This window comes from Microtus pennsylvanicus, chromosome 20 (genome assembly GCF_037038515.1).
Source record: "Microtus pennsylvanicus isolate mMicPen1 chromosome 20, mMicPen1.hap1, whole genome shotgun sequence".
Lineage (NCBI taxonomy): Eukaryota > Metazoa > Chordata > Mammalia > Rodentia > Cricetidae > Microtus > Microtus pennsylvanicus.
In genome coordinates, this window is record NC_134598.1 from 34,520,495 (window position 1) to 34,545,292 (window position 24,798).

At 45.7% G+C, this 24,798-nt stretch overlaps 1 protein-coding gene across 1 annotated transcript; it reads left to right on the forward strand.

Moving 5' to 3' along the window:
• Window positions 1-10,657: 10,657 nt before the first annotated feature.
• Spic (Spi-C transcription factor) lies at window positions 10,658-22,888 on the forward strand. The gene is made up of 6 exons (XM_075954521.1): window positions 10,658-10,739; window positions 14,343-14,446; window positions 15,165-15,258; window positions 17,321-17,433; window positions 19,386-19,494; window positions 21,205-22,888. Exons 2-6 carry the CDS (start codon window positions 14,444-14,446, stop codon window positions 21,609-21,611), a joined length of 726 nt encoding a protein of 241 aa, XP_075810636.1. The 5' UTR covers window positions 10,658-10,739; window positions 14,343-14,443; the 3' UTR covers window positions 21,612-22,888.
• Window positions 22,889-24,798: the final 1,910 nt, after the last annotated feature.

A 24,798-nucleotide genomic window follows, 5' to 3' on the forward strand; every position in this document is an offset into this window, starting at 1 on the left:
TCTCTCTCTCTCTCTCTCTCTCTCTCTCTCTCTCTCTCCCTCCCTCCCTCCCTCCCTCCCTCCCTCCCTCCCTCTCCCTCTCTCTGCGCTTTTCCCTTCTCCCCTTCTCTTCCACAACCCACTAAATATCTATCTATCCGTATCTTGCCCGCTGCAAGGCTCTCTGACCAGGACCAGCCGCCTTCAGAGACCTGCGTGGTGGTCTCGTGGCGTGCCCATCCGTCTATCCTAGTGGAACTTGCCCTCGAGGCCCACAGTAGCCACTTGGGGAACTGTGCCATCCCTGGCTGACCTGGCTGCTCTCGGGACCGCTGCCTGCTGCCTGCTCCCTCTCGGGACCCCGCGGCTTGGTCTCATGGCCCACTGCGGCCACTCGGAAATCTGCAGCAACTTTGCTTTTACCATTACACAAAGCCTTTGAATCTACAAAGACGGCCAGCCTGCAAGATACACTGGTGCGACGCGGCCCAAAAGTTGTAGGAGTGACCAACCACTGTCTGATCAGGTTTAAGGCCCGCTCCATGAGATGAAACCCTTGAGCGTCAGACGTTGGTTGGTAGCCAAGAACCTAAGACTAGATAGACCATAGACTTAGAGGAAAAGCAAATACGGAAGGAAGGCAGCTGTAAAAGGAGTGACTCCTAACAACATTCTGCTCTGCTCATAGATCACTGTCTTGCTCAACCATTCTCAGAGAAGCTTTCTCCTGCAGGCGATGAGAACAAATAAACAGAATCACAACTGGACAAAGAGCAGAGTGAGAGACCTGGGAACACTCAGTCCTAAAACGCTTGTCGCCATCAAATCCCTCTGCTCAGGGCTTCCCAGAACCAGTGGAGATGGAAGGCAGCAAGGGGCCAGGCTTTCTAGACAACACAGCAGAGACTATGGCAGCCCTCGCAGGGCCTGTGCGGGTCTAAGTCAGAAGGAGCCCCAGCACTGAGAGGGGAAATGGACACAGGCCCCCATCCCTAACCCAGAAACGATCTCCAGTTGTTAACTACCCACAAAGGAAAAATAGAGTCTCACTGGGTATAAAAAAACGCTCTTAAGGGCAGGCCCCATGCCCAGCAGTAAATGCCAACACAAAATGAATTCAGTGTTAGCATGGAAGAGTTTCGTCTTATAGTACTGTCTGGGCATCTTTTACCTGTACGTTAAAGGTTTTGGATTTTGTGCCTTTATGGGATTTCTGGTTTCTCTGTGTTGTTTCTTTCCTTTAAAAAAAATAATTTATTGAGTGCATGCCTTTAATCCCAGCACTAGAGAGGCAGAGGCAGGTGGATCTCTATGAGTTCAAGGCCAGCCTGGTCTACAAGAGCTAGTTTCAGGTTAAACTCCAAAAGCTACAGAGAAACCTTGTCTCAAAAAGCCAAAAATAAATAGATAAACAGATAAATAGATAAATAAAGATTTGTATTCATGGGTGTTTTGCCTGCATGTATGTCTATGTGAGGGCATCAGATAGTTGGAACTGAAGTTACAGATAGTTGTGAGCTGCCATGTGGGTGCTGGGAATTGAACCTGGGTCCTCTGGAAGAGATGCCAGTGCTCTTAACTGCTGAGCCATCTTTTCAGTTTTTGTTTTCTCTTTCTCTCTCTCTCTCTCTCTCTCTCTCTCTCTCTCTCTCTCTCTCTCTCTCTCTCTCTCTCTCTCTCTTTTTCAGACAGGGTTTCTCTGTGTAGCTCTGGCTGTACTGGAACTCTCTGTAGACCAGGCTGGCCTCAAACTCACAGAGGTCTGCCTGCCCCTGCCTCTCGAGTGCTGGGATTAAAGGTGTGTGCCACCACCACCTGGCTCTTGCTTGTTTTCTATTGAAAGATCTAGAAAGGGTGTGGATTGGGTTGGGTTGGGTTATTCTGGGAGAGAGAGATTAAGCCTTAATTAGAGCAGCCTTATTTGGAGTATATTAAATGAATAAAACCCATTATCAGCCAGGTGTGGTGGTGCACACCTTTAATCCCAGCACAGGGCTACGCAGTTGCTAGCAGAACTCTGTGAGCTCAAGGCCAGCCTGGTCTACTAGAGCTAGTTCCAGAGCAGCCTCCAAAACAACAGTGAAATCTTTTTTTTGTTTTGTTTTGTTTTGTTTTTTCGAGACAGGGTTTCTCTGTGGCTTTGGAGCCTGTCCTGGAACTAGCTCTGTAGACCAGGCTGGTCTCGAACTCACAGAGATCCGCCTGCCTCTGCCTCCCGAGTGCTGGGATCAAAGGCGTGCGCCACCACCGCCCGGCCAACAGTGAAATCTTCTCTGAAAAAAAAACAAAAAGAAAGAAAAGAAAGAACATTATTTCCCAACTAATCCATTTTTTTTTTTTGGAAATACAGAGTTACCATTCAGATATTACTGGAACAATGTTCTCTTCAGGTTGGTGAAACGGCTGGACAAGCCAAAGTACTTGCCACCAAAGCTACCAACCTGAGTTTGATCCCTAGGACCCATGTGGTAGACAATAATCAACTCCTCTAAGTTTTGCTCACAAGCACGTTAACGTGCATGTGCGCGCATGCACACACACTTACGATAACATGAAAATAGAAGTAAATTGTTTAGGGGGTCAAAGGAACCTAACTGAAGCAGAGAGGGTTGAGAAAAAAGAAGGAGAGGGCCGGGGGCACATGAGTTCACCATACAATATCTATGGATGAAAGCATAATCAGTAAATTAATCATTACATAATGTTTTTACGTTTGAAAGATTTACTTGTATTATTTTCAGTTATGCTTAGGCATCTGCGTCTGCGAGTACGCTGGAGTGAGCACTGGGGCCCTTGCACGCCAGAAATGACAGGTCCCCCGAAGCTGTAGTTACAGATGGTTGAGTGCTACTTGATTTGGGTGCGAGAAACCAAACTTTCTCTAGTCCCCTGGAACAGCCTCTCTCTCTCTCTCTCTCTCTCTCTCTCTCTCTCTCTCTCTCTCTCTCTCTCTCTCTCTCTCTCTCTCTCTCTCTTTCTTTTTGGTTTTTCGACACAGGGTTTCTCAGTCGCTATGGAGCCAGTCCTGGAACTAACTTTGTAGACCTGGCTGGCCTCTAACTCACAGGGATCCGCCTGCCTCTGCCTCCCTCCCGAGTGCTGGGATTAAGGGCTCGCGCCACTACCGTCCTGAGGAATAGTTGTTCTTAACAGTTGAGCCATCTCTCCAGCCCCAGCTTCAATTCATTGAAAATGATTTAGTTGCCGCCTCGCTCCTCGAGAGCAGTGAGGCCAGGAAGGCGGCAGAGCTCCTGGTGCTTACAATTACATCAGAACGCAGGGAACCAAGGTTCTGCAACCTCCGCGGGACCCTAATTACAGGACGCCCTTCTTCGAAGCCAGGTGACTTTCAGCTGACCTTGCGAAGGAGGTGGGTGTTAAGAGGAGCTAGTGTAATAATGGCAATACTTAGAGCCATCAGAGAACGGAAGCCCAGTCTGAGTGGTAAAGAAAATCTGGTTTGCTGCCAACCCTGAGCTTCAGGCCCTAGTGCTAAGTGTTTGCTGCTCTCCGGAGCTGTTCCAGCAAACCTTCGACAAAAGCCCCAGGACCCTGGGTTGTCACGTCCCTCTCTCTCTAGAGATAAAAGACACAAGTCAGGTGCCTCAGTGAAAAGATTCCGGTTTAGAGTGGTTTAGTGACCCCTACCTCTGGCTGGATGACCTTTAGTGTGTGGCTTTTTTCCCTCAACCTCCATTTCCTTATTTGAAAAATGGCAATAATTGAAAGGGGGGGGGACAGTATTTGGTGGATGTTTGTCACGTTAATCCCAAGCACAATGAATATGTTTTCGAGAGTAAGCTGCTTAGTAGCCCTACGGGAAAAAGGAGAAGGAGAAATACGGACTGAGGTACGTGTTCAAGCGCAGTTAGGAGCTGGGAACCCACAAGGGCACAGAGAGACAACGCCTCAGGTTAGGGTTAGCTGACCACTTAAAAAGCAGTAAACCTAGGAGAAGGAGCCACACGGTGAGAGAAGGGTCAGTGGAACTACTGGCTGTTTTTTTGTTTGCTTTTTGTTTGTTTGTTTGTTTATTTGTTTATTTTTTTTCCGCAACAGGGTTTCTCTGTAGCCCTGGCTGTCCTGGATCTCACTCTGTAGACCAGGCTGGCCTCGACTCAGCCTCCTGATTGCTGGGATTAAAGGCGTGCACCACCAACCGGCTCTGTTGTTGTTTGGAGACCAGGTTTTTTTTTTTTTTATGCAGTCCTACATATAGAATTTTGTGCTATGCAGGCCTTTAATCTCAACACTATCGGGGAGGCAGAGGCAGGTGGATCTGAGTTCAAGGGCAGCCTGGTCTACAGAACAAGTTCTAGAGAAACCCCGTCTTGAAAATACAAAATAAAAAAAATGGGGCTGGAGAGATGGCTCAGAAATTAAGAGCACTGAGTGTTCTACTAGAGGACCTGGATCCAACTCCCATCACCATATGGTGGCTCACAACTGTCTGTCTAGGGGATCCGACACCTAAACACAGACACATGCCAAACAGGCAGAGGAAACACCAATGAATGTAAAGCAAAAATAAATCATTTAAAAGGTTTCAAAAAAAAAGAAAAAAAAAACAAAAAGGAAAAATCCCACTAAGTACTTTTTAATCTATTCTTTTCTAAATGCTCTTTCTAATTTTGCTTCTAAAACAGCTTCTTGGAACCAATATTATTGTATTTGTGTCTAACTTTTGTTCCCTTCGAAATGTGGATTTTCTGACTGTACAGAATAAACATTGTTAAATGATAAACTAAATATTCAAATTACAAAAAATTCAAAATAAAATAAATTTACATTCCTTTCAAAGATTAAAAAGAAGCAGCTCTTTCGCTCTCTGTTTAACTGGAAACTGGCACTTGAACTTAGTCTTCCTTCTGGCGTCTGCAGTTCCCTATTCTCAGAAAATGCAGTCTTCCACCTGAAGATGGGCACCGGCTGCTTCAGACTCCAGCACATCTGTTGCTTAAGACTTTTCCAAAATAATTTCTGTTGCCGCTGCGGACAGTGAACTTCTGCAAAAGAGGCTGTTGATCGGGGAGCCTCCCTGCCCAGTCCTTGCCAGTTTCTTCGGCTTGCTTCGGAGTGTCAGCGCAATCCTGACATCTGTACCAGACTCCTTCCAAGGAAAAAGCAGGCAGTCGTGTCTCAGAGGCAGTTGCCTTTTGGGACAGGCCTAGCAGGTTATACACAACATAGCCAGGTTTGCGGTCTCCTTTTGGTCTGGAGTCAGGGTTTCTGGATCCTTCTTTGGGGAGGGTTCATCTAAAATGGTGTGTCAAAGGCAATCACAGTCCCTGAAAAGCCCACAGCAAATACTTGGCGACTCATTTCACCAACACTCATCAACTGCACAGGAGCCTGAGGAAGAAGGTAGCATAGCATGTCCTTAACTTAGAAATAAGGGAGCCGGCCGGGCGGTGGTGGCACAGGCCTTTAATCCCAGCACTTGGGGGGCAGAGGCAGGCGGATCTCTGTGAGTTCGAGACCAGCCTGGTCTACAGAGCTAGTTCCAGGACAGGCTCCAAAGCCACAGAGAAACCCTGTCTCGAAAAACCAAAAATAAATAAATAAATAAATAAAAATTAAAAAAAAAAGAAATAAGGGAAAGGAAAAAAAAAACAATAAAAAAGAAAGAAAAGAAATAAGGAAAAGACAGAAAGGAAAGTAGTAAGAGGCTAGTGTTTTCCTGGGGAAGACCTCCAAGATTCCACCAGATTCTGGAAAAATAAGATCTTTTCAAGGAATAGCCTTGAATGCTTTGGCACAGGAGACAACTCCCCGGGCAGAATACCAATGGCACTCCAGAGGCAGAGGCAGGCAAATCTTTGTGAGTTCGAGGCCAGCCTGGTCTACAAGAGCGAGTTCCAGGACAGCCAGGGCTACACAGAGAAACCCTGTTTCAAAAAAACCAAAAAATAATAAACAAACAAATAGGACCTCGTGAAACTGAAACGCTTTTGTAAGGCAAAGGTCACCATCAATAGGACAAAACGGCAGCCTGCAGAATGGAAAAAGATTTCACCAACCTCACATCTGACAGAGGGCTGGTCTCTAAAATAAATAAAGAACTCAAGAAACTAGACATTGAAATACAAAATAATCCAATTAGAAAATGGGGTACGGATCTAAGCAGAATTTTCAACAGAAGAATCTCAAATAGCCGAGAAGCACATAAAGAAACGCTCAACATCCTTAGCCGTGAAACGCAAATCAAAATGACTCTGCGATTCCATCTTACACCTGTCAGAAGGGCTAAGGTCAAAACCACAAGTGACAGCTGTTGCTGGGAAGGATGTGGAGCAAGGGAAACACTCCTCCATTGCTGGTGGGAATGCAAACTTGTACAGCCTCTTTGGAAATCAGTATGGCGGGCCGGGCGGTGGTGGCACACGCCCTTAATCCTAGCACTCGAGAGGCAGAGGCAGGCAGATAAACCTGGTCTACAAGAGCTAGTTCCAAGACAGGCTCCAAAGCTACAGAGAAACCCTGTATTGAACAAACCAAAAAAAAAAAAAAGGAAAAAGAAATCAGTATCATACTACAAGGACACTTGCTCAACTATGTTCACAGCAGCCTTATTTGTCATAACCAGAACTTGGAAGCAACCTAGATGTCCCTGAACTGAAAAATGGGGATGGATAAAGAAAATGTGGTACATCTACACAGTGAAATATTAATTACTCAGTTGTTAAAAAATACACCATCATGAAAATTTCCAGCAAATGGACGGAACTAGAAAATATCATCCTGAGTGAGGTAACCAGACCCTGGAAGACAAATATGATATGAACTCACTCCTCAGTGGACATTAGCTGCAAAGTAGAGGATAACCAGGCAACAGCCACAGACACAGAGAAGCTAAGCAACAAGGAGGGCTCCAGGGGTCCCCGTGAATCTGACTGTGAAGGGAAAACAGAATAGACCTCACAGGGGCTGGAAAGGTGGCTCAGTGGTTAAGAGCACTGACCACTCTTCCAGAGGACCGGCTTTCAATTCCCAGCACCCACATGGCAGCTCACAACTGTCTGCAACTCCAGTTCCAGGGGATCTGAAACCTCATACCAATGTCCATAAAATTAAATATATCATATATAAGAAATAAAATAAAAAACAAAACAGACATCACAGGTGGATGGGAAGGTCTGAATGGGGGCGTGGGCATGCTAGAGGTCAGGTAGGGGGAGGATGGAGGAGAGAGAATACTGGGAGTACTAGGAGCATTGGGAGGAACACCTGGAATCTGGGGGGTATCTCTAGGATGAGCTAGAAACCTAGTGCAATCCCAGAAATCTGTGAAGATGACCCTAAGATTCCTAGCAATCGGGGAACAGAGTCTGAAAGTCTGAACCAGTCATCTCCTGTAACCAAGAGAGACTTTCAGTGGAGCATTTGGTACCCAAACCCATAGATCGTTGTCTAGACTGTCATCAGAGAGGTTTCCTCCAGTGACTGATGGAAACGGATACAGAGACCCTCAGCCAAACATCAGGCCTGCTTTGGGAAAGCGGCAGAGGAAAAGGTGGTGGGAGTTCAAAGACGTCACAAGAACACTGATGGGATCAAGCCCGGCGGCGGTGGCGCACACCTTTAACCCCAGTACTCGTGAGGCAGTTGCAGGTGGATCTCTGTGAGTTCAAGGCCAGCCTGGTCTATAAGATCTAGTTCCAGGACAGGCTCCAAAGCTACAAAAAAAAACCTGTCTTGAAAACACACACACACACAAGAAAAAAAAAAACAGAAAAAGAGAGAGAGGGAGGAAGGGAGGGAAGGAGGGAGGGAGGAGGGAAAAGAGGGAGGGAGGGAGGAGTGAGGGAGAGGAAGGAAGGAAGGAAGGAAGGAAGGAAGGAAGGAAGGAAGGAAGGAAGGAAGAAAACAGAATCAACTAACCTGTACTCACTGTACTCATAGGAACTCACAAGCACTAATCCACCAACTAGAGCGAGCACCTGAATGGAACTTACTTAGGCCCTCTCCTTATATGTTACAGTTGTGTAGCTTGGTCTTCTTGTGGGACTTCTAACAGTGGGCGCAGCGCTGTCTCTGACTCTGCTTTCGGGACCCTTTTGTCCTTCTGGGTTCCCTAGGCCAGCCTTCATAGGAGAGGAGGTGCCTAGTCGACACGCCGTGGCTGGCTGATATGCATGGGAGATTTGCCCTTTTCTGAAGAGAAGGGAAGGGGAGGTTAGCGAGATGAACTGGGCAGAGGGGACAGAGAGAGGAGAAACGGATGGGGCTAGAAAAATAAACAAATGAACAGTAAATTAAAGATTTTGCTGTTTCTGGTTTTCCGAGATTTGTTTTCTCCCTGTAACCCTGGCAGTCCTGGAGCTCGCTCTGTAGACCAGATAAACCCCAATCTCACAGAGATCCGCCTGCCTCTGCCTCCCGAGTACTGGGATTCAAGGCATGTGCCACCACCGCTGGTTTGGAAGAATAAACTCTTTGATGTATCTATCTACTAATCTCTAAAAGGATTATTACATTGCCTTATCTAGCTGTTGAAACCGTCCAGGACTTTAGACCCACAGAGCGCCAGAGAGGCATTTTTTTTTGCTTTTCTTTCTTTCAGTGAGATTTAGAAAATATTTATTTCTCTGGGTAGTGGTGGCATACACCTTTAAACCCAGCACTCGGGAGGCAGAGGCAGGTGGATCTCTGTGAGTTCGAGGCTAGCCTGACCTACAGAGTGAGTTCTAGGACATGCTCCAAAGCTACAGAGAAACCCTGTCTCAAAGAACAAAAAAAGCAAACAAAAATAAAAAAGAAATATTTCATTATTTTTAATTGAAAATAGATTTTTTTCATACAGTATAATTCTGATTACCTGCTTTTCTTGCCCCCAAATCCTCCTATATTCTCCCCAACTCCCTTCCCACCCAAATCCACACACTGTCATGTTCTCTCTCATTAGAAAACAAGGCATTGGATCAGTTGTGGTGGCTCATGCTGGTAGGATTTGCTGAAGGATGCAGAGGCAGGAGCGTCAAGAATTCAAGGCCAGCCTGGGCTACGCATTACGACAAAGAAAGAGAGAGAGAGAGAGAGAGAGAGAGAGAGAGAGAGAGAGAGAGAGAGAGAGAGAAAGAAGAGGCATTGGAAAAAAGAAAAGAACAAAAAGAAGCTCAAGAAACACATAAAGCCCGGGCAGTGGTGGTACACGCCTTTAATCCCAGCGCTCGGGAGGCAGAGGCAGGCAGAACTCTGTGAGTTTGAAGCCACACTGATCTACGAGAGCTAGCTCCAGGACAGGCTTCTATTTTTTGTTACTATTTTTGGTCTGCATTTGAGAAGAGAAGCTGTTTGTTGTATCTGCATCACAAACCATCTCATACAAGAACAGGTTCCATATCAAAGGTGCATGGTGAATGTGCACACACCCATGAGATTTACTGAGAATTTGTTTGGATTTGTGCTCCACCTCCACAGCCCCCGGCCAAATGGGATAGCTTATAAGAAGTTACTGTGCGGGTTGCTCAGAGGATTGTTCTCTCAAAGCCTTCTGTGAGGAGGAGCCTGGTACCGTTTCTGTTTGGCCTGCTATCAGAGGAGGTGTTGAACAGGTATGAGAATCGTAGGTGTGGGAAGCGAGACGTGGATCATCCACCAAATTAGCCACCAAAAGCCATTCTTAACATTTAGGTTAAGGAGAGAATTTCCCTGCATCAGGGGTTGTGGCGTCTGAGGAATGGTTATCTGGAGTGGTCATCCAGAGACTCTCATTATTTAGGTGACCTTTGGGTGATCTCAGTGCTGAGAACCGCCTAGATTTCTAGATCCTTCTTCTTCATCATTCCCCAACCACACATTATTTTCTATGTGTTTCTGCTTTGCCTGCGTGCATGTCTGCAGCCCTGAAATATCTGGTGCCCGCAGAGATCAGAGGAGGGTATCGGATTGTGTGCAGCCCTGTAGGTACCAGAGGATGGTATCAGATTGTGTGCGGCCGTGTAGGTACTAGGAGTCTGCCGGGAAAGCCGCCGGTGTATTTAACTTCTGAGCTATCTCTGCATTTGCAGCCTACAACTTTGCTTTTTCAGACAGGGTCTTGTAATGTAGCCACAGCTGTTCTTAAACTTCCGGTGATCCTCCTGCCTCTGCTTACTGAGTGCCGGATAAGTGTGAGGAGTCCCATTCTGGTTCCGGTATAGAATTCAGATCATCAGGCCTGGCAATGAGTGTCTTTGCCAGATTTTACCCCCCTCTTGGACGAACTGCAGGAACTAAGGCTTAGGCCGGTCAGGAAAAGCTGGGGCTGGGGCTTTAAGTCTTAAGGGGAGGTTGCGATGAAGGCTCAGGGCTCCTGGGGCTTAGCTTGGGGAGGTACATTAGAAGAGGCCAGGGCAGGCTCTTCAGTCTAGAGAAGAGATCATGAAGTCCCAAACTGGGATGAAGATACATTTTTTTTTAAAGTGGAGGGGATGAGAGACATAGGTCAGAGGTTTCTGGATAGGCTAAGCAGAACAGAGAAGTTGAATGGGGATGGGGGTGGGAGCATATGGGAGGGGGAGCGACTTGAGTTTGATTCTAATGCTTGGACCCAAAGAATGCAAGCTATTGCATGTCCCTTCAAAATAATAGCCCCTGACATCTTACTGGCCACACCAAGAAATGGAATTATGTGGGCACTGTATCTTTTAAAAAAAATCCCCTTTGCAGCAAGCACTTCCTTAAAACTAAGTATTTATTGCGACTCTGCCAGTGTGTTCTTGATTGTGTCATTAATGATTGAGTCGCAACTTCATGACGGGTGGAAGTGTGTCTTTCGGGTGAGTGCTCAGCGTACGCGTCTCCAAGCCCTTTGTATTAACTGCTGCGGTTTCTCCTTCAGAGGAGTGTTTCGTGCGCAATTGTCTTCTTGTCTGTTCAGTCGCAAGAAGTATTGAGCCACTAAGGTGACTGCTATAGTTCTGTGACTCGTAAAGCTTTTCTTCTTCTTCTTTTTTCTTTTTCTTCTTTCCTTTGTGTTCACTATTTGTGACAGGCATTGGCTCTGGCAATGGAAACCCAAGCTTGAGGGGATCCGGATCCAGCCCTAGAAACTGCATCTTCAACACACAACTTAAGCTCCTTTACTTACCGTTCACAGAAACCTTGCTTTGGAGGCTTAGAGTAGAGCCTGTTTCTACTCCAGGCACCTCTGAATATTTAGTTCAAAATACAGTGAGCGTTAGCACTGATGAGTGAGGTCACGATTGCCGAAAAGTCATGGATGGCTTTTTAAAAATATCTAATACTGAAAACATTCATTTGGTGGGTGGGTGAGTGTATGGCTAAAATCTATTTGGAGCTGACAGGACTGACTTATGTTTAAGTTTAAGTTGAAGACTCTGGATTACAGAGTGAGTGTGAGGCTAGTCCAGGCTCCATAGTCATTGTCACAAAAGAGCAAACAGACAGACCACCAAAACTGATTAATAGCCCAGACTGGATTTATGAATGTTCTTGTTTTCTTTCTTTTTTTTCGGTTTTTTTGAGTCAGGATTTCTCTGGGTATCCTTGGCTCTCCTGGAGCTCACTCTGTAGACCAGGCTGGGCTCGAACTCACAGAGATCTCCCTGCCTCTGCCTCCTGAGTGCTGGGATTGAAGGCGTGCTGTGTATACCACCAACCACCACGTTCTCTTTTAAGTGACTTGATACCAAGATAAAGTGTCGCTGTATTACTTGCTATTGAGTTGTTATTTATATAAGTATTAAGTTAAAACATTGCCAGGCTGTGGTGGCACATGCGTTTAATTTCAGCCCTTGGGAGGCAGAGGCGGGCAGATCTCTGAGATCAAGGCCAGCCTGGCCTAGAGAGTGAGCTCCTGATAGCCAAGGCTACACCATAGAGAAACCCTGTGCCAGATTGCCACACCTTTATCTTCTGTGCCTGTTACTCCATTTGGCAAATCACGCAAGTAGGGAGCACTTGAGGCATTCATCTGACAACCGGGGTTTTGGGGAATTCTCGAGGCCAAAAAAAAAAAAAATCACAACTTCTAACCCCCAGAAGCCGATGTCCTCTGGCTCTAAGCATGGGCATTCTACACGGGCTGTTGTGCTGGCCCAATAGATGATCTCAAGGCAAAGAGGTCTATTTCTTTTCTAAAGAAAAAGGGGGGGGGGGTGTTGCTAAGGTAAAAAAATTGAATTTAAAAATTTTTAAATGGAAAGCATTTAGGGGTGAGTTCAGATGGTCTCTCATAGCCCAGGCTGGCAACAAACTCCAAATTGAGCTAGTCATCCTGATTTAGCTTTCTGAGTGCTAGGATTACAGTAGGGAAACAGGTTTGCCCCTCCAAGCCCAGTTTATTTAAATATTTAAGAATTTAACCAAAAAAAAAAAAACCCAAAAATGCCGGGCGATGGTGGCGCACGTCTTTAATCCCAGCACTCGGGAGGCAGAGGCAAGCGGATCTCTGTGAGTTCGAGACCAGCCTGATCTACAGAGCTAGTTCCAGGACAGGCTCCAAAGCCACAGAGGAACCCTGTCTCGAAAAACAAAAACAAAAACAAAAAAGAATTTAAGTAATTGCTTTTGTTTGTTTGGTTGGTTTGGCTTTTGGACAGGGTTTCTCTGTAGCTTTGGAAGTATTTAAATACTTGGGATTGCCGGGCGGTGGTGGCGCAGGCTTTAATCCCGGCACTTGGGAGGCAGAGGCAGGTGGATCTCTGTGAGTTCGAGACCAGCCTGGTCTACAAGAGCTAGTTCCAGGACAGGCACCAAAGCCACAGAGAAACCCTGTCTCGAAAAAACAAAAACAAAACAAAACAAAAAATACTTGGGATTCTCCAGTATGTTCCAGTTCTTCTGTGTTCTCCATCAGTTAAGCAGTGAAGGCGACCACCTTAGCTCTTTCCACAGAGCAGGGCATCTAGGAGCTGAGCTGAGCTGAGCTCTGCAGGCTGCACTGTGAACAGGAGGACCAGCGCTTGGGTCACCAGAACTGGAAATACTGACGTGCTAGTTAGTTAGTTCCTTGTTGGTGCGTTTCTTCATTTTCTTCTTTCTCTCTTTCCTCTCTCTCTCTCTCTCTCTCCTCTCTCTCTCTCTCTCTCTCTCTCTCTCTCTCTCTCTCTCTCTCTCTCTCTCTCTCTCTCGTTTTTTTGAGACAGGATTTCTCTGTTTAGCTTTGGTTGTCCTGGAAATTGCTCTGTAGGCTAGGCTGGCCTCAAACTCAGCTCTTGCCTGCCTCTGCGTCCCAAGTGCTGGGACTGAAGGAGTGCGCCACCACCACTGTGTGGAGCACTTTCCTAAATAATTGCTAGGAGGCCTCTGACCTTTGGGTAGGTAGTGCCACCCCCGGGCTTCTCAGTAGCCTCTGCTTTAGTCCCTGCCCTGACACCCCTCAGTGATGAACAGTGACACAGCAGAATCCTTTCCTCATGGCATTTTATCACAGCAATAGAAATCAGACTAGGGCAGTTGGCCTGGGTGTAGTGGCTTCCTGGTAACCCCAGCACTTGCAGGATGAGTCAGCACAAACTGGCCAGCTTGACCCAGCCAGCAAGTTCTGGGGCTCCAATGTGAGGTCCTGCTTCAGCGTGTAAGGTGAAGAATGGCGGAGGGGAGATGCTTAGCATCAACACGGGCATGCACGAGTAGACACGCATACATGTTCACACACACAATACACACTAGTGTAATGACAGAAAAGTGAAGCACTTGTAGGAAATCTTGTGGAGAAAAAATTTGCTCCCAGGGCTGGAGAGATGGCTCAGCGGTTAAGAGCATTGCCTGCTCTTCCAAAGGTCCTGAGTTCAATTGCCAGCTACCCATATGGTGGCTCACAACCATCTGTAATGAGATCTGGCGCCCTCCTCTGGCCTGCAGGCATATACATAGAAAGAATATTGTATCCATAATAAATAAATAAATATTTTAAAAAAGGGACAGGCACCAAAGCTACAGAGAAATCCTGTCTCGAAAAACCAAAAAAAAGAAAAGAAAAGAAAATTTACTCCCAAGAACAAGTTCAGATGGTGGCATTCTGCACTGTTCATTTAGAATCAAATGAAAAGCTTTGTTAGGCCGGGCAATGGTGGAGCACACCTTTAACCCCAGCACTTGGGAGGCGGAGACAGACGAACTTCTGTGAGTTTGAGGTTAGCCTGGTCTAACAGAGCGAGTTCTAGGACAGGCTCCAAAAAAGCTACAGAGAAACCCTGTCTTGAAAAAGTCAAAAAAATTACTTTTAATTCTCAAAATCTCAAACCTGTAATCCCAGCACTCAGGAGGATTGCCACAAATTGGAGGCCAGCCTGGAGTACAGACTGAGAACCATGTCTCAAAAAAAAAAAAAAAAGCAAAAGACAAAAACAATTAACGGATGGTAAACCTGTTTGGAATTGTCCTTTTGTTTAATCGGTCTTTTTCTTCCTCGCTAGAACTTGTTATTGAACCCAGAGCTGTACAAGCTGACAGGCAGGCCACTCTATCACCAGGACAACCCAAGGCTGCTTCCTCAACCCAAGACAATTAGAGAACCATGGTGAGCTGTTTTGTTTGTTTGCTCTTCAGTTTTGAAACTTAAGTTTTCTTTCTTTTTGAGACAGGGTTTCATGTATCCCAGGTTGGCCATATGTTGCCAGGGATGACCCTAAAGTACTGATCATTCTGCCTCAGCTTCCTAAGTGCTGGGATTATAGACTTGTGCTACCATGCTCTGTTTACGTGGTACCCGGAACTGAACCCATAATCTTTTATTTATGCTTTATAAAATTTTATACTATGTGGAATTACATCATCTTGCCGTATAGTGCTTTATTCTATAAGATAAATATAGAATAATTTCAGTCTGGTGAGCACCAGACTGAAAGGCCAATGTTTCAAATACTAAACTAGGAAGCTGAAATTTTTTTATTTATGCTTTATAAAATTTTATACTATGCGGAATTACATAATCTTGCCATATAATATTTTATTCTATAAGATAAATATTGTTGGTGAGCACCAGACTGAAAGGCCAATGCTTCAAATACCAAACTGGGAAGCTGGCTCACATCTGAGACACAACTGATTGTCTATGGCTATGGACGGTTTGTAGGAAGTGCCCAAGAAGCATTCGAGGCCACAAAGAGCAGCATTCTGTGAGAACGTAGCCGGTCTGCTCTGCCTGTTATGCTGAGGTTGGAGTTCTCCTAGCAAAATGTAAAATGATACTTTATTAATAATTTCAGAACCCCCGAATGTCTCTGTTGTTTCCACAGACTTGCATTGAGCAAGATAGGCTGGGTCAAGTGTTTGAAGATGCGATTGAAGTATTGACACAGAATTCAGTTGGAGAACTTCAATATCCACCAGGTAAAAACGGTCATTTCCTCCTCTCTTGGCACGGTGGCTTGTTGGTCACATGCATATTTTAGCAAAAAGGCATGGACGGAAGCCTACTACTGGACTTATGATCTTGGTACTCGCAAAAGGGGGCTTTCCCTTGGGCTCCCTAGCCAGCCAGAATACCCTTATTGAGTTCTAGGCCAGTGAGAGATCCTGTGTCAAAAAACAAGGCGGTTGAGGGATGATATCTGAGATTGACTTTGGCTCACACGCACATGTACCCACACGTGTGTGCACCTGCAAGTGATCCGCAGACTTACATACAGGTAAAACACTCAGATACATGAAATAATCTTTTTTTTTTTAAAGATTTATTTATTTATTATGTATACAGTATTCTCAGTATTCTGTCTACAGGCCAGAAGAGGGCACCAGATCTCATTACAGATGGTTGTGAGCCACCATGTGGTTGCTGGGAATTGAACTCAGGACCCTGGGAAGAGCAGGCAGTGCTCTTAACCGCTGAGCCATCTCTCCAGCCCCATGAAATAATCTTAAAGCGGCGTGGAACTGAAGCAAAGGGCTCATTGTTTTTTTTTTTTTTTTTTGCTTTTTCGAGACAGGGTTTCTCTGTGGCTTTGGAGCCTGGCCTGGAACTAGCTCTGTAGACCAGGCTGGTCTCGAACTCACAGAGATCCGCCTGCCTCTGCCTCCCGAGTGCTGGGATTAAAGGCGTGCGCCACCATCGCCCGGCTGGGCTCATTGTTTTGAGGGCAGCCTGATCATCATAGCTCGACTCTGTCTCAATAAGACCAAGAACAAACATAAGGCTCGCTCACCATGTGCTTATATCATCTTGCCTTCCCATGTAAAGCTTTTTCTTTAAAATATGTGTGTATGGTGTATTGTGTATGTGTAAATGTATATGTGTATGGCATATTATATATGTGTTGTTTGTGTGTATGGTATATTGTGCACATATAAATGTATATGTTTATAGTGTATTGTACATATTTATATGTGTATGGTATAGTGTGTATGGTATGCTGTATATGTATATATGTATGGTGTATTGTGTGTATTTGGTATACTGTGCAGGATTATATGCATATGGTGTATTTTGTATATGTATGGTGTATTTTGTATGGTATATATTGTGTATATGCATATGTATGCATGTTATCTGGGCCATCATTAGAGTGTAGGAGTCGGGGAACAACCTTGGGAGCCATCCTTGTCTCCCCTGTGTTTGAATCAGAGTCTCAATAGCATGCATAGGCCAGGCTAGCTGGCCTGAGAACTTGTGGGGACTCTCCTGACTCCACTTCTCATCTTGCCACAGAAACTCTGGGCAAGATACACACACACACATACATAAATACACACACACACACACACACACACACACATACATACATACATACATATACGTCTTCATGCACTCAGCTTGACCTGGGTTCTGGGGACTTGAACTCTGGTCTTTACATTTACGTGGCAAGTGCCTTGTTCATTGGATCACCTCCCCAGCCCAGGAAAATCTTCTTCATTGCTATGTCTCTCAGGCCTTCCACTCATCCAAGAGTCTGAGTGGAAGAATACAGATGTTTATCCTTCTTCATTTATTCTATAGCCGGTCTTATTCTTTGACCTACATAAGGTGCAATATATCATCTATTGAGTTTATTATATATAGTATCACAGGGAATTACAAGACTGAAAAAACAGTTGAACAGTGTGGTACTTTAGGTACATGGAATATATTTCCATAAGGCAAATCAATAGAATATGTGTCACCTTGAGCCGCTTCCATACCTGTGTGTGTGTGTGTGTGTGTGTGTGTGTAAACAAATGTGTGCTTGAGCTGGGCGGTGGTAGTGCGTGCCTTAATCCCGGCACTTGGGAGGCAGAGGCAGGCAGATCTCTGAGTTCGAGGCCAGCCTGGTCTACAAGAGCTAGTTCCAGGAGAGGCTCCAAAGCCACAGAGAAACCCTGTCTCGAAAAACCAGAAACCAAACCAAAACAAAACCCAAATGTGTGCTTGTAAACTTGGACTCGTGAAATGAAATGTCTTTCTGTTCTGCTTTTTTAGATCACAAAAATTACATGACTTTCGTCAACCAGTATCCTCACATCAGAGGCAGCCCCAGTTGCTGCGGGTTTACGCACCCAGAAGAACCCACCTGTAACTGGAGGAGTGTAACGGTGAGTCCGTTGCGTGGGACCAACTGCTCGGCACAGCTGTGCTTTGGGCTTATTACGTTTAAAGCAAGCACGAAAGGAAGAGCGAGCTCGCCAGCAGCAGAGAGCTAGGAGAACCTCAGATCAGATGCCAAGAGCCGAGGAAGCCAGTCCTAAAAAGTCCTGAAAACGCTAGCACAGTCACCCGGTGCCCCTGCTAGATGGAAGGGACTAACAGAACGTGTTCTCCTGGGCGAGACTTCCACCATAGACATCTGTACATTGTGTGGTCAACGGGTGGCAGAGTCTTATTTTATGGCAGTGCCTGGGAACAACTCTTTCCTGTGTTAGCTGCACGGGTTTTTCCTCCTCTGTTCTCAAGGCTGCGGCACTCCTTGTCTTTGTTTGTTTGTGTTTTGCTGTTTTCCTTTCTCCTCTCACAGGGCCCTGAGGCCCTGGCCCAGCCCTGGACAATTGTCATCTTAGGGGACATTTAAAATCCACAGCAGAGTTAGAACTAGAAAAGCAATTACCTCTTTCATGGAGCTGGAGAGGTGGCTCAGAGGTTAAGAGCACTGCCCTCTCTTCCAGAGGTCCTGAGTTCAATTCCCAGCAACCATATGGTGGCTCACAGCCATCTGTAATGAGATCTAGTGCCCTCTTCTGGTGTGCAGGGATACATGCAGACAGAACATAATAAATCTTTTAAAAAAATCCTCTTTCATGAGTCATCCATTACCTGCATCACCTTTTCTTGTTCCTCTTTCTACATGTTATATCGTAGCTACATGGACATCTCTTTACATATATGTAGACACATATGTATATACGCACGCTAGAATCAACGTATGAGGGAGCACATGTAGGTTTTTCTTTCTGAGATTGTGTGATTTTAATATTATACATACCAAGTCTGTCCATTTTCCTGCAATTTTGTTAATTTTTTTAGAGATGAATAGTAGTCAGGTTTATATAGGTATTTATTTATGTAGGTATTTATTTATGTGGGTATTTCAACAGTCAGCTTAAATCTGGTGGGTCTAACTGTAAAGTTCAGTTCTTCTTCATCTTCAGTCACGTATGTTACGCCTGACATCCTTTATCTCCGGGTGTAAATGGGGCCTTGTTGCATCTTGTGATTTCTTTTTCTTCCTCTCCGTTTATTTTCTTCTATGTGCAACCACTCCCTATCTATTTGATGCTGGGAGTCAAACCCAAGGTTCAAGGCAAGCACTTTTACTAACTGCTACATCTCCAGCCCTGTAAGCCATTCATTTCTTTCGAGAGGGGTTCCAACTTTAATCTCTTATTCTTTTAGGATTGCCTGGCAAACACATGGGCTGTCTGGGGCTCAGTCTGGCAACCTTACTTTCTTAAAGCCTCGCCTGCAGAGTATAGCTTCTAGTTGGGATTGTCTGGCCCGACGGTGGAGGGATAAGAGGGCTCAAGCCCAGCCCTTCCATTGTGTCCAATTAACCAATGGACACAGACACATCTTTGCCACATGGAATGCTAGGAACGCCTTCCTCTTGCCTCTTGGTCCCCTTGCCCAGGGTCCCCTTCAACCCAGGAACGAAAGCCCAGCTTCTCTTCGTGCTGACACCCTAATCTTTTGACTGTTTCATTGGGGGCAAGGTGAGCCCAGAATTACCTTAAACTCAAAGCGGTCCTCCTGCCTCTGTCACTTGCCAGCACTGCTCCGGCCTTAGGCCTCTTGGTCCTGGGCACTGTTAGAAGAGGAGCAACGGCCTCTTTCTCGTGGTGGGAGGAGTCAAATGTTAACATCTATCCCTTGGTCCTCTCCGAATCGTTTGCTCATCCCTGGGAGCTATCTGGCTGCAGCAGAGACGGCACTCAGAGAATCCAGATGTTTAGAACCCTTGCTTTGCGCATTGGTCTATGACCACTGATGAGGGGGTGGGGTGAGGGACCCGGGACAAACTCCCACTTAACATCCTGCTGTCTGGTGTGTGCAGAATGGTTCTGTGGACTTGTATTCAGAAGAAAGTCTTCATCAATCTCTGCAGAACATAACTGAAAGCCAACTGGTACAAGCCTCCATCTTCCAGCAAAAGGGAGGAAAAGGTACGTGGCCATGAACCCCCCCCCCCTACATGGTACAAGGGAGGGTTTGGGGTTTTCCTTTCTTTCATCAGGTAGTCCAGGCTGGCCTGGAACTTTCTAGTAGACCAAGATGTCTTTAAACTTGTGATCCTACCTCTGTGTCCTGAGTGCTAAGATTAAAGATTATAGGCATATAGCTAGGAGTTCAGAAATAATATATATATTATCTTATATCTTGTATATTATATTATATCTTGTAGCCGAACATGGTAACACATACTTGTAGGTCCAGCACGGAGGCAGAATGATTGCAAGTTTGAAGCAAGCCAGGGCTACACGTTAGACTCTATCCCAAGAAAAAATCTGCTAAAACAGCAAGAAGTGAACCACTCCAAGGGTGCTGGGTTGGATCAAATGAACTTTACTGATGGTTACACTCTGGAAGAAAAATGGCGCTGCCACCCCACATCCAGTAGCCATGGACTACCAGTGTGGATCCCCACGTGTCTCTCCCTAACTGTGCTAGAGCATAGTCTCAGTTTTGTGCGGGTCTTGTGCAAGTAGCCACAGCTCCGGCGAGTTGATAGTTCAACAGCCATGTCACGTTCAGACGACAGTTTCGCAGTTCATAGACCCAAGATAGATAGTTCGAGCAGTTTGGGAATAAACTGTGCTGATTTCTCAAGGGGAATGTGGAATGTAGTCAAGAGTTGGTTTTTTGTTTTGTTTGTTTTTGTTGTTGTTGTTTTATTTTGCTTTGTTTTAACTACTGGTGGATCCAGTGGATACGGCCTGCAAAAGCTAATTCGGATGTCATAAAGTGGCTGTCACTTGAATTTGAAGAATTCTATTGCATCACACAATCCACAGAAATCCTCTAGATTTCCCTACCTAGTCGTTTTGAGACACCACTAACACTTGACTTTATAATTGAAAATGTCCTTAGCCATTGCTCATAAACAATGGCATGAACATTTTTTGGGGGGCATTTCTACTCCAGTTATTTTTTGGAAAATTTTGCAAAATTTTCAGGACATACCGGGCGATGGTGGCACACGCCTTTAATCCCAGCACTCGGGAGGCAGAGGCAGGCGGATCTCTGTGAGTTCGAGACCAGCCTGGTCTACAGAGCTAGTTCCAGGACAGGCTCCAAAGCCACAGAGAAACCCTGTCTCAAAAAACCAAAAAAAAAAAAAAAATTTCAGAACATATCAGTTCCTTCAGTGCTAGCCTCCATGTCAGGGCTAATAATTCCCTAAATATTACTTTGAGGGTCAAGAGATGATGGCATTTAAGAGCACTGGGACCAGTTAAAGATGGCTGTGAGCTGCTATGCGGGTGCTGGGACTCGAACCTGAGTCTTTTCTGCAACTCAACAAGTATTCTAACAGCTGAACCAACTCTAGCCCCTTGTATGTGTCATAATGGGAAACCGGTGGTCGAAATGTAACTGGGAAGAAAGACCGCCTTCAAGTGAATCTCTAGATGAGGAGCCCCAGGCTTTCTTTTTCCAGAGGACAGTAAAGAACTTTTAACCATTTGCACATCATTTAGGTCCGGCGCAAACTTTAAGAGGCCCACGGATCTTTCTGGTCTGGTGGTAACTGCCTTCGTAAGGCAGTGAGTGAAGTTGGCTCATTGAAGCTTCCGTATCTGGGAAGTCCTTCCCTGGGACTTCTAGGGCCAGACACAAAGGGTTTGATGTCTCCTCTTTCTTTCCCTTCATTGCAGGCAGGAGGAAGCTCCGGCTGTTCGAATACCTTTTCGAATCTCTGTGCGACTCGGAGATGGCGTCTTGCATCCAGTGGGTCGACAAAACCAAAGGTGTCTTTCAGTTTATCTCAAAAAACAAAGAAAAGCTGGCTGAGCTTTGGGGGAAGCGGAAAGGCAACCGAAAACCCATGACTTACCAGAAGATGGCCAGAGCCCTGAGAAACTATGCCAGGACAGGAGAGATCACGAAAATCCGCAGGAAACTAACCTACCAGTTCAGCGAAGCTGTTCTCCAGAAACTGTCTCCGTCTTACCTCCTGGGGAGAGACATCTTCTGCTCGCAGTATGGCCAGTATGATCAGGAATATCTCAGCTTGAACCCTTGGAATGTAAATTACTATACCTATGCGGGTTACCCGAGCTAAACCACTCCAGCTACTTCTTTGGTTTTTGTTTTGTTTTTTTTAAAGGAAATGAAAACATTCCTATGTTTTCAGAGCTTTGGATTAATCAGTTTGTTTGTTTGTTTTTAGAAAAAAGCTTTATTTTTATTACACAAACAGTGTTTTGTCTGCAAGTATGCCTGCACGCCAGAAGAGGGAACTAGATCTCATTACAGAGGTCGTGAACCATCATGTGATTGCTGGGAATTGAACTCAGGACCTTTGGAAGAGCAGTTAGTGCTCTTAACCTCTGAGACCTCTGTTTTTTGAGACAGGATTGCTCTGTGTAGCTCTGGCTGTCTTGTCTGTAGACCAGGCTGGCCTTGAGCTCAGAGTGCTGGGATTAAAGGTGTGCGCCACCACCGCCACCACCGCCTGGTGGCGCTGCAGCTCCTCACTGCATTCTCTTCCTTGCCTTGCTAGCATCTCTGGAAAAGCCTGAACTTGGGAACTCCACAGTACACCACTGGTGCTCTCCCTGTTCACAGACCCCACACCCATGACACACACATCTAGGGAGAACACCGCACAGAGCATGTTCAGACTTTTCGTCTTGGTCCCGACAACTTTTTTAGGTAGTTTTTGCATTGGGTTGGTGTTCAAAGGAAGCTGAAGATATTTCAGAAGGATGCTCATAATTTGGCTGCATAAACTTTGCTGTTTAGACTGCATGTCTATGGACTGGGTATCCAAGAACACCCTGGAACCAGTCTTCTGAGTGGTGTGCCTTGTAGTTATTTTATTAATGAGTTTATTAATTACATTTCGATCAATTGAAATTATAGACTGAATGCTTTTTTTTTTTTTTTGGTTTTTCGAGACAGGGTTTCTCTGTGGCTTTGGAGCCTGTCCTGGAACTAGCTCTGTACACCAGGCTGGTCTCGAACTCACAGAGATCCACCTGCCTCTGCCTCCCGAGTGCTGGGATTAAAGGCGTGAGCCACCATCGCCCGGCCAGACTGAATGCTTTTTGCTATGCAAATACTTTTCCTTCTAGAGTGTGCCAGCTTGGATGATTTTATAGGATGATTGTTTTAAAGAATGATTTTGTTGCTGGCTGGCTTGCTTGCTTGTTTGGAGATAGTCTTGCTAACTAGGCCAGACTGTCCTTGAGTTAATGGCATGACAGGTGTGTGCTACCACGTGAGGCTCATGTATTGATTTAAGCACTTTTTTTTATTGTGTATTCAGGTGAAAAGTCACTCAGCATGTACTGTGACACAAAGGATGAGCTAATAAATGTTATACAAACACCGTGATTTTAATTTGCATTTTTGGATGATAGACATTGAGTATTTTAAGAAAGTTTTAAGAAAGGATCTTTATGATAATATATTATAACATTATAACAATATAATAAATATATATAGCCCCGTCTGGCTTAGACCTTACAGATCTTCAAGTGCTGGTGTTAAAGGTGTGTGCTTGTATTTGAGGGGCCGTATGGAGGACATTTCTGCTCAACCCACTGCCATGAAAATTTGCCTGTTCTAGTAAGTTAGGTTTGTTTGTTGTTTGAGACAGTCTCACTTTGTGATGTTGACTGGCCTGGAGCACAATGCTGACCTCGAACTCAGATCCACCTGCCTGCCTTTGCCCCCCCCCCCCCAGTGCTGGGAGTGCTGGGATTAGAGGTGTGGACCACACGTGGCTAGTTTTCGGCCTTCCATTTAAGAATGTAATCGGCTTTTCTCTCTGTACTGGGTTGGTTAGTTTTGATAATACAACAGTGATTGGATTAAGGAATTCCTATGGAGCTGGGCTTGACCCAGGCCTGTCAGGACATTCCAGCAGGAAGGGGTTTAATTTTAACATCCACACCTAGAGTCACCTGGGAGAGAGTCTTAGCTGAGGAATTCTGTAGATCAGGTTAGTTCCGGAGCCTTTCTGTGGGGGTTGTCTTGACTGCAACTTGACCCAGCCCACTGTGAGTGGCGCCATTCTCTAGGTTGGACCCTGAACTGTAAAAGTGAGGAAAGCTAGCAACCAAGGATGATTGACTCAAAAGTCCACCTCCCAGGGGACAGCATCCCAGAGCTGTATCCGTGAAGCTCCCTAGATGGCATGCAGGTGGCTTGGCTGGGTCTCTTCAGCAACTGCTACCCTTGTTGAGGGGTCATCTTGTAACATCTAGATCTTAAACCCTGTCTTGAGCCAGGCAGCGGTGGCACACACCTTTAATCCCAGCACTAGGGAGGCAGAGGCAGGAGGATCTCTGTGAGTTCGAGGCCAGCCTGGTCTACAAGAGCTAGTTCCAGGACAGGCTCCAAAGCTACAGAGAAACCCTGTCTCAAAAAACCAAACCCTGCCTTGAAATTTTTACAAAACAAAGAAGAAAAAGGAGCCTCTAATCTGAAAGGAGTATTTCAATTTAGAGGAAATCAAAAGGTCTTTTCCATTTATTTGTATAAGCTTTAATTAGTCATAGTTCCGTGGTTTTCTAATAGATAGATCCCATAGAAGTAAGTGGTTGGTTAAACACAGTCAAGTATTCTATTCGGCCATTAAGAGATATTTTCATTTAATTTCTCTTTCAGAAATCAACTGATGTGCGTGCGTGAATGTGCACTCTAAGTTCATTTTGTATCATCAGCAATAACTAGGTTTCTGGTGCTGCTGCTAGGCTCTTAGAAACGTTTTTACTCCCCGAGACAGGGTTTCACTGTAGCTTTGGAGCCTTTCTTAGAACTCACTCTGGAGACCAGGCTGGCCTCCAACTCACAGAGATTCGCCTGCCTTTACCTCCCGAGTTATGGGATTAAAGGTGTGCGCCACCGCTGCCCAGCTGATTCATACACCAGCCTGGCTTCTCCAATCATTCTCCACCCGCCTCTGCCCGTGAAAGGCTGGGATTGGGGGGGTGGGTATGTACCACCACTGCCTGGCTGTGCTGGTCGATGCTGATCATCACCTGGCTGTGATTCATGTTGATTTCATCTGGAGTTAACTAGGAGACACGCCTCTGGACATGTCTGTGAGGGCATTTCTAGGGCGAATCATCTGCTGCGTATGCGTGTGTGTGTGCGCGTGCGCATGCGTGCGTGAAGATCCTTCTCCAGATCGAAGTCTGTCTGGAGAGCAAGCGGCGCTTACCCTTGCTGGAGCACGTGTGCCCACCCTAGCGCTGGCGGCATTGGCAGCTTTTCTTGCGGTCAGACCCGACTCTGGT